This window comes from Rhinichthys klamathensis, unplaced genomic scaffold (assembly GCF_029890125.1).
Source record: "Rhinichthys klamathensis goyatoka isolate OS25496 unplaced genomic scaffold, OSU_Roscu_1.1 h1tg000113l_1, whole genome shotgun sequence".
In the NCBI taxonomy this organism is placed as follows: Eukaryota; Metazoa; Chordata; class Actinopteri; order Cypriniformes; family Leuciscidae; genus Rhinichthys; species Rhinichthys klamathensis.
In genome coordinates this window covers 475,001-485,000 of record NW_026606650.1, presented here as the reverse complement: position 1 = coordinate 485,000, position 10,000 = coordinate 475,001, and the positions used below count along the sequence as shown (strand labels likewise).

General features: G+C 42.7%; 2 protein-coding genes across 2 annotated transcripts in view; both read right to left on the bottom strand.

Moving 5' to 3' along the window:
* Nucleotides 1-1,495, bottom strand: part of jmy (junction mediating and regulatory protein, p53 cofactor) — a 31,020-nt gene extending 29,525 nt beyond the window's left edge. Inside the window, exon 1 of the mRNA XM_056254655.1 lies at nt 576-1,495. Coding sequence (XP_056110630.1) covers nt 576-1,166 — 591 coding nt within the window. The 5' untranslated portion in view covers nt 1,167-1,495. The remainder of the gene's footprint in view (nt 1-575) is intronic.
* Nucleotides 1,496-5,549: 4,054 nt separating this feature from the next.
* bhmt (betaine-homocysteine methyltransferase) overlaps nt 5,550-10,000 on the bottom strand; it is an 8,066-nt gene continuing 3,615 nt past the window's right edge. Inside the window, exons 5-8 of the mRNA XM_056254656.1 lie at nt 9,151-9,298; nt 8,901-9,083; nt 6,911-7,139; nt 5,550-5,759 (exon numbers count right to left, since the gene is read on the bottom strand). Of these exons, the coding sequence (XP_056110631.1) occupies nt 5,579-5,759; nt 6,911-7,139; nt 8,901-9,083; nt 9,151-9,298 (741 nt within the window). The 3' untranslated portion in view covers nt 5,550-5,578. The remainder of the gene's footprint in view (nt 5,760-6,910; nt 7,140-8,900; nt 9,084-9,150; nt 9,299-10,000) is intronic.

Genomic DNA, 10,000 nt, shown 5'->3' with positions numbered 1-10,000 from the left:
ACTTTGCATGTAATGAGTCTATATAATATATTAGTTTCACCTTTTAAGTTGAATTACTGAAATAAATTAACTTTTGCACAATATTCTAATTTTTCGAGTTTCGCCTGATCATGTGACCCTGATCACAGACCAGTCTCGAGTCGCACGGGTGTATTCTGTGCCAACTGTACATCGTATGGGTCAAAATTATCCATTTTTCTTTTATGCCAAAAATCATTAGGATATTAAGTAAAGATCATGTTCCATAAAGATATTTTGTAAGTTTCATACCGTAAATATATCAAACATTTATTATTGTGAGTGAATGCATCACAATAGCGACCATAAATGCACAACTTTGAAGATTTTCTCAATGTTTAGATTTTTTTGCACCCTCAGATTTTCCAGATCTCGGCCAAAAATTGTCATATCTTAAACCACACATCAGAGGAATGATTATTTATTCAGCTGTTAGATGATGTATAATTCTCAATTTCCCCAAAATTGAGCCATGTGACTGATTTTGTGGTCCAGCGGGGTCACATATGTTAGTGTATGATCATACAGTGCACCAGATCCGCGTGCGCGCGTCTCACCTGCTGCAGGTGTTTCTTGGCTCTCTGAAGCGCGTCCTCGTAGCCCTTGTGCCTCAGCTCGCTCAGACTCTCGTAATACTCCTCGGAATCATCACTGTCCGGGAACAGAACCTGAGACAGGATCTTCCACCCGCAGGTGTCGAGCGCGTGACCCAGATACACCTGCAGCTGGAAGCAGAGCGCGTCCGTGTCGCGTGCGCGCATCTCCGGCGCGCCGAACAGGTGAGTCCACACGGAGCGCTCCTCCGGGAACGCGGGCAGGCACGGGTCCAGGTCCGAGTTCACGGAACACAGCTGCAGGTGAACGGAACGCATGTCCTGGAACGAGAAGAGCCCGGCCCAGCTGAAGTCCTCGCGCGCGTCGAGCTCCGCGTCAAGGTCCGTGTCCACCGGCCCGCGGGCGCGCTCCGCGTCCTCGAGAAGCGCGCTCCGCTTCTGCACGGTTCTGTCGTGGCACGTGACCGCGAACTTTCCTTCGATCTCGTTCCAGGCGACGATGAACACGAACTTGTGCTTCTCCTTCTCCTCGAAAACATTGGGTTTGACCGACACCCATCCGGACTCCAGCGCGTCCTCCATCGCGAATGACATCAGAGTAAACAAAGAAAAGCCCGAACCGAGCGGAACTGAGTGAGACTGAGGAGAAGAAAGGCCGGAGTAACGGACGCGGAGAAACACACTCAAACCATCCGCTAATAGTATAAATTTCCCCTCGGTTTTTGTCGTTCGTTAACGCGCGCGTCGTTCGCGCGGCACACCTGCGCGCGTCGCGTCACCTGCCGTTAGCGAGGCCTTTTGTGCGCTAATCCGCATCTTTAACATCGCGAATGTTTCTCATCCGACGACGACTGGGCTCTGACGTCACCGAGAGGAGGACGTAAACATCTGCACGTGGGACACGCACGCGGCGTGATGACGCAATCTGACGCGCAGGAGACGCACGCTGGTCGTCGTGGCTCAAATGTTTTTGTCCGTCATGCTGTAGTTTCTTTGTTGTCTGGATTAAAACATAAGACTGTAGAGTTCGCACTCTAATGTGAAGACAAGTGCGATGAAACTGCTTTATTTATCCCTCGATTCCATTTAAAATGTGCTTTACTGGCATGGCGATCGTTACAATGTTGGCAAAGCATTTCTAATGTTTACAGAGAATCAACATACATGTACATGTACATACAATAAAACAAGATAATAAGTAGAACAATCAATCAACATTATTTTTAATATTATAAACTATTTAGAATTCAGTTTGTGTGTGTGTGTGTGTGTGTGTCTCTCTCTCTCTCTCTCTCTCTCTCTCTCTCTCTCTCTCTCTCTCTCTCTCTCTCTCTCTCTCTCTCTCTCTCTCTCTCTCTCTCTCTTTCTCTCTCTCTATTGATCAATCATTTATGACATGTGCAAGTTGTGTCCTGTGACCAGTTACACATATGAATAATTAATCATGTAACGTGTGATTATTATTACGGAAGCCCAATTTTGCTACACAAGAAAAACAAATCATGTTTTATTGGTAAATCTTAATTCATGACATTACAAAGTAGAAATTATGACATTAAAAGTCATTATGAGATTAAAAGTCGATGGCATGCCAAGTCGTAAGTGAGATTAAAAGTCAAAATGTTAACAAAAAGTCGACATTATGACATAATACTATCTCTATGTCTACTCTTTTTTGTCATAATTTCAACTTTTCATGCCATAATTTCGATGTAGAGTTTCATAACTTCGCCTTTTTATCTCATATTTATGATTTTCCGAAGGGTTATTGTTTCTCGAGTAACGGAAACGGGCTTCCGTAGTTTCCTCCGTGTTTCTGGTGTTTCTCCACTGGTGTTTATGACAGCAGTGAGAGTTTCTGTCCGCCAGGTGGCGCCACTCAAGCGCTGGGGAATTATGAATTATGTTTTTTTGTTTTTGTTTTATTCAACAACACAAACAAACAAGGTACATTAACAAATCTCTGAAAATAACCTCAATTGTTCAGCCTTATGTTGAACATAGCTAGTACAAAAACAGAAAACAGACTAGAACAAACAAAGAATTAAATAAAAAGCAATACAAAAATAAATAAAAATGGACTTTTAAATTAATTTAAACGTATCCAAAAGAGAAATCAATTTAAGGGCTTTCTGATTTTTAACTACTTTTAAAGATTTGCACAAGAGTTTAACCTCATTCATCCAGTGATTAAAGTTGGGTTTAGATTTAAACCATCTGCATTTGTGTATGAAAAACTTTCCAAAACATAACAAGAAATTAATAACAAAATCACAATCTTTGTTATCCAGACTATATGAGAATCAATATCGATAATAACTCTGCAACCATTATAAATAATAATGGAGAGCTACCACATCCCTGACGAATCCCTCTTTTAATTGGACATCTCGAGCAGGAGCCATGCCCTAGAGCATAAATATACATTTGACCCCAAAACCTAAATTATCTAAGGTTTTCAAAATGAAAGAATGCTCAACAGCATCAAAAGCTTTGTTAAAATCTTTTAAAAAAATAAGAAACCCACTCTCTTGAACCACTTCACTATAATCGAGTAAATCTAGAACCAATCTAATATTATTATTATGAATTGACCTTCTGATTGTGTCTCACTGATTATAGTAGAAATACCCTTTTTCAGCCTAGCAGCGATAGCCCCAGAAAAGATTTTATAATCAATGTTAAGCAAAGTGATAGGCCTCAGATTGTCTAAGACTCTTTTATCTTTACCAGATGTTTTGGAATCAATGTAATCAAACCTAGCTTTATTCTTTCAATCAACTCTTTTTTTCAATAGCTTCTTTTAGGGCACAGAATAATAGATTTCTCAAATCTCTCCCCCCCCCCCCCATCTTCTCAACAACTGAATCCAATTCTTCCATTTTAAAATCCGAATTACATAAAACTTTGAAAGAGTCCTCAATATGTGGAATATTGTTCTGAATTTGAGCAAAAAAAGATCTGACTCATAGGAGGAGAAATCTGAGGAATGTAGAATAGAACTGAAACACTTCTTTTTCAATTATTTTAGAGTCTTAGCATTCCTCTCCTGGGATCATTACACTACTGACAGAGTTCTGTCTATTGTTTTCTAGATGACTGAAGTATGAAGAGCTCTTTCACCCTCCTCTCGATCTTATATAAGCACCTGTGCCCTCTCAACATACAAATGATCTCATTTACTTTATCATTTTCATAATCATTTAAAACAGGTTTGTTACAACACTGACTTATTTCACAAATTAAATTCCTTTCATATTCTCTTTTTTCTTTTATTAGTTTCTTAGAGAAACCAATGGAAAAATCTCACATTTTTAGAAATTCCCATTTACTTATATTAGAATCAAAAGAATCATTTATCTCTATATCTCTTCATTTTGTAAGAGGAAGGCATTGAACTTCCAATAACCTTTGTTTCTAAATGGCTTAGTTGTGGGCTCTAAAACGAGATCTATGAAACAGTGACCCGTTAGCGGAGCTTTAGAAATGGTAGATTTTACAGCATATTTTACAATGTTGTCGCTGACCATCCAATAATCAATTCTAGATTTGCTCTCCCCATTTGGTTTAAACCATGAAAAGCATTCAACCTCAGGATTTAAATATCGCCAAACATCACTCAAATTATTTTCTGTTATCAAAAAATCCACATAGCATTAAGTTAGCATTAGCATTAGCACTTTAGTTTCGGAGATCATATTAGAAATATTTTCTAATAATTTTTGGTTTTGTGCTGCATTATTAAATCCATAAATATTAATTAGATTGAAAAACATTTACTAGTGGATGTTCATATTCAGACGGTTCAAAGTTAAAGTGATTCACGAGCTGCACTTTCACATTAATGATACTGTAAGTGCACAAAACTCTCTTATCCAAGTAAGAAAAGCACATTGTGTTTAATCATTAAATCTCCAGTTCTTTTATATATTTAAAGTCCGCCTGTAGTCAATCATTCTATCTCTTAAAACTCATCTTTGATCACCACAATGACATATTCAAAAGTTTTTTTTCTTCATGGCTTAAAACATCTTGAATGTAACTCGACACCCTCGCCTCATTTAGTGTTCGCGGCTCTATGAATATGCAAATGAGCCCCGCCTCCACTCACTCCCTCAGCTCAGAGATCCACTGGTTGACGATCACACGTTGATCTGATTGCTTACAAGGTCGTGTGTGACGTCAGAAACACCAGCCATTTCAGTGTGTTTGAGACTGTCTTTGGTTCACTGCAGTTTTAAGCAGAAAATACTCAGCAATGCTGTCGACTTATGAACTTACACATGGTGTGTCTTATTAAAAACACCACATAGACAACATTAAAAGCTGGCCTTTCCCCACAGGAGAAGCACTTAATAAAGCAGTGAGACAGCGAGTGTTGAGATCATGGTGATGTTTATTGAGCATCGGAAAGGCTGTGTCAGACTGGAGTGTTCTGCACATCTGAAGACTGGACAGTAGAGATTACACCTCCAAACGCTACATCCAACTTTTACACACATTTATTTGGTTTCTACAGAACGTCTGGTCCTGCTGAAGTAAACAATCCCACTCATGACACGTGACCCTGATCACAGCCCAGTCTCGAGTCGCACGGGTGTCTCTGTGCCAACTGTACATCGTATGGGACAAAATTATCCATTTTTCTTTTATGCCAAAAATCATTAGGATATTAAGATCATGTTCCATAAAGATATTTTGTAAATTTCCAATCGTAAATATATAAAACATTTAGAATAGTGAGTGAATGCATCACAATCACACACATAAATGCACAACTTTAAAGGCGATTTTCTCAATGTTTAGATTTTTTTCAGATTTCCAGATCAAATATTGTCATATCCTAACAAACCACACATCAGAGGAAACTTATTTATTCAGCTTTCATGTGATCAATTTTAAGAAGTTGACCCTTGTGACGGGTTGTGTGGTCCAGGGTCACATGTGGCGTTGGGTTGGTAAACGACACCGGCTTCTCTCGGCTCAACCTTTGACCCCTGAGCCCGTCAGTATTTGGCGTCGGCTTTCTGGAAGAGCGGGCGCAGCTGGTCAGGGGTCGTGGCCTCCCTCTGCTGCATGAGCTCGGCGTGACCTTTGGTGACCCCCCAGCCGTCGGGCGAGGACATGGACGGGCACAGCGGGCGTCCCGACGCGGGCTTCAGCTTCTCCCAGTAATCACGGCGGGCCCTGCGGAGCACAGCGGCATCACCGTAATAATATGTTTAAAAGTGCAGTGTGTAATACTTAGGAGGATCTGTTGACAGAAATGCAATATCATACACACACCTATTTGTTCAGTGGTGTATAAAGACCTTACATAATGAAGCGTTATGTGTTTATTAGCTTAGAATGAGGCGTTTCTCTCGAGTGGACACACGCGTTTCGCCACTGTGTTGTTCTGCGTGTAAAGAAGCTGCTAAAGTCAGCGAGTAAAACACTGACACAATGATGAACAAGTCACAATAATATTCACAATAACACCGTTTTACTGAATAATCAAGTAAATATAATTTCCTAATAGATCTGTGTAAAGAAACCTCATTGTTTAACTGGCTACTGTTACCATAGATATCCATAATAAAGGCTAAATGTCTCGTCCGCGCTGCTGGCCAATGGAGGTCGACGTCCGCACTGGCGGCCATCTTGCCACAGGCAGCTCGCTCACTCGTAACATTGTGTTTTAATGGTGCATGTACTTTTTAAATAACCATAACTTGCTCAATTTTCTACCGATTTCCAAACGGTTTGGTTCGTTATAAACGTCAGAGATGTAGTTATGACACTGCATAGTTATGAATAATAAGTGTATAAATAAATAATCATCCAGAATTATAATGTTTGTAAGAAACCAAACCGTTTGTAAATCCGTCAAGATTTCAGCGAGATAAGAGTATTTGTGTTGGTGCTGATCACTCATCTTACATCAGGCACCACAGAGCCCGCCAGAACGCTTGCCTGTGACAAGATGGCCGCCGGTGATGACGATAGAGACTCCGCCGTAAGACGTCTAGCCTTTATTATGGATATCTATGACTGTTACTGTCTCAGACGACGACATCACTTCCTGTCGGACACCGTAACTTCTGTTGGGTGTAATTCACAACCTCACCACTAGATGCTGCTAAACTTACACACTGCACCTTTAATTTATATAGCGCCTTTCCCAAGCTCATGGACGCTTCTCAATAACAGTAAAGAACAAACAATCAGTTCATAATAAATGAACAATAGACATTTGCCCAGTCCAGGAAATGAGCGATTGCAGTTGCATATCGCATTCCAATCCAACACAAACAGAAACAATAATCTCACACACACACACACACACACTCTCTCACCTGGCCCTGACCCAGGGTTTGGTGTGCATCTCCAGGCCGGCGCCCCACATGCCGTGTTTCTCCGAGGCCTCGGGCAGGATTCCTCTCTCGACCGCGAGCTCCTCGGCTACGGCGCGGATGTGATACGGCTCGAACCCGCAGCAGCCGCCGATGAAGCGGATGCCGGCCTTATAGGCCTCCCTGGCGTACTGCTGCATCTCCCAGCGCGTCAGGATCCGCGGCTCCAGGGCTGAGACACACACACACACACACACCGATGAGCTGGGGTTCATCTTATCACACTATAAAACATCTTGGGTTATTTTTTCTACCCAAATCCTGGGTTGAGTCTTTTGGTTACATTTTTGGGGTTATTTTTTTTGTTTGTGTTACCCAGATCCTGGGTCAGACGTAACAACCCAGTGTTTGGGTAGTTTTTGTGTTAGCCAGATCCTGGGTCAGACGTAACAACCCAATGTTTGGGTAGTTTTTGTGTTAGCCAGATCCTGGGTCAGACGTAACAACCCAGTGTTTGGGTAGTTTCCTGGGTTAGACTTAACAACCCAGTGTTTGGGTAGTTTTTGTGTTAGCCAGATCCTGGGTCAGACGTAACGACCCAGTGTTTGGGTAGTTTTTGTGTTAGCCAGATCCTGGGTCAGACGTTACAACCCAGTGTTTGGGTAGTTTTTGTGTTAGCCAGATCCTGGGTCAGACGTTACAACCCAGTGTTTGGGTAGTTTTTGTGTTAGCCAGATCCTGGGTCAGACGTAACAACCCAGTGTTTGGGTAGTTTTTGTGTTAGCCAGATCCTGGGTCAGACGTAACGACCCAGTGTTTGGGTAGTTTTTGTGTTAGCCAGATCCTGGGTCAGACGTTACAACCCAGTGTTTGGGTAGTTTTTGTGTTAGCCAGATCCTGGGTCAGACGTTACAACCCAGTGTTTGGGTAGTTTTTGTGTTAGCCAGATCCTGGGTCAGACGTAACGACCCAGTGTTTGGGTAGTTTTTGTGTTAGCCAGATCCTGGGTCAGACGTAACAACCCAGTGTTTGGGTAGTTTTTGTGTTAGCCAGATCCTGGGTCAGACGTAACGACCCAGTGTTTGGGTAGTTTTTGTGTTAGCCAGATCCTGGGTCAGACGTTACAACCCAGTGTTTGGGTAGTTTTTGTGTTAGCCAGCTCCTGGGTCAGACGTAACAACCCAGTGTTTGGGTAGTTTTTGTGTTAGCCAGATCCTGGGTCAGACGTTACAACCCAGTGTTTGGGTAGTTTTTGTGTTAGCCAGATTCTGGGTCAGACGTAACAACCCAGTGCTTGGGTAGTCTTTGTGTTAGCCAGATCCTGGGTCAGACGTTACAACCCAGAGTTTGGGTAGTTTTTGTGTTAGCCAGATTCTGGGTCAGATGTAACAACCCAGTGTTTGGGTAGTTTTTGTGTTAGCCAGATCCTGGGTCAGACGTAACAGCCCAGTGTTTGGGTAGTTTTTGTGTTAGCCAGATCCTGGGTCAGACGTAACAACCCAGTGTTTGGGTAGTTTTTGTGTTAGCCAGATCCTGGGTCAGACGTAACAACCCAAAAATTCATGTATGAAGTAAAATAAAAAAGCTAGTACTATAGTAAACATTAATCAACCCAGTATGCTGGGTTAAATAAACAACCCAATTTGCTGGGTTAAATTAAGCCAACATGTGTTCTGTCCTATATTTACCCAGCCCTTGGGTCGAAAACAACCCAAATTGTGTTATTTTTAAGGTAGTGTTTTTTAGAGTGATCTACGGCAGTGATTACGGCAGGGGTGTGTGTGTGTGTGTGTACCGAAGGGGAACTCGGGCAGGTCGATGAAGCCCTGGCAGCTGCAGTCGGGTGTGTGTGTGTGTGTGTGTGTGTGTGTACCGAAGGGGAACTCGGGCAGGTCGATGAAGCCCTGGCAGCTGCAGTCGGGTGTGTGTGTGTGTGTGTGTGTGTGTGTGTGTGTGTGTGTGTGTGTGTGTGTGTGTGTGCGTGTGTGTGTACCGAAGGGGAACTCGGGCAGGTCGATGAAGCCCTGGCAGCTGCAGTCGGGTGTGTGGTACGCCAGCGGCTGCGCCATATAATGCGCCTTCAGTCCGGCTTTCTCCACGGCCGCCTTCATCAGGGCCACGGTCTTCACACAGGTCATGGGGTCAAAGTGGCAGTTCACACCCACGATATCAGCGCCTGAAACACACACAGGACATCAGGCCACAGCGCTTCATTAAGACACGTGTGTGTCTGTGAGACGCACCTGCTCTGACCAGTCTGACGGCACACTCTCCCGGGCTCACGCCGTGCATGTCTCCTTCAGGTCCTATACACATCGTGGCCGCTACAGGCTTCCCTGTCGCCTTCAGAGCCTGGACGGCCCATTCGGCCTCCTCCACGTGCTCGAAGTACTGCCAGCAGATCAATCAATCAATCAATCAATCAATCAATCAATCAATAACCAGACTAATGGCTTCCCACACAGCAACATAGTGTCGGCCCACATCCGGCCCACATTTATAACTGTAGCGTCGCACAGAACAGGCCCTGAACGCGCCGTACGCCACTTCCCACGCACCAGTTATGAGTTATAAACACACGTGACGGGAATGTTTGCGCCCGGAGACGGAGGAGTTTGGCGACACCGGTGGAGATCTGAGGCACTGACGGAGGGAAACCACTGTAATATTCAAAGAGTCCTGATCATAAATACTATACATGTGTTCACAGTAACAGTTCAGATAAATAAAAGAATGATTTAAACTCTGTTTTACATCTGATATACACATTTAGATTAATGGCACTTAAATGACATGAAATCATTACAGAGAAATAAAAAACAATTATATTCTAATAAATAGAAATATTAGTAGTGTATGCGCTGCTGTTGAGGAAATATTTACACGCTAATAATGATCAATAATGCACAATAACGCATATCTGTTTCCATTAAAAATATAAAGCAATTAAAAGCACTGAAATCTGGAAAAGATTTAGAAAAACTTACTCTGAAACGTATTTTAAACTATTTTGAATTCTTTATTCAAAAACAAGGCAAGGATCGGCTACTAAATGATTGTTAGCACTGTAATGTGACGCACATCCGTCTCTCA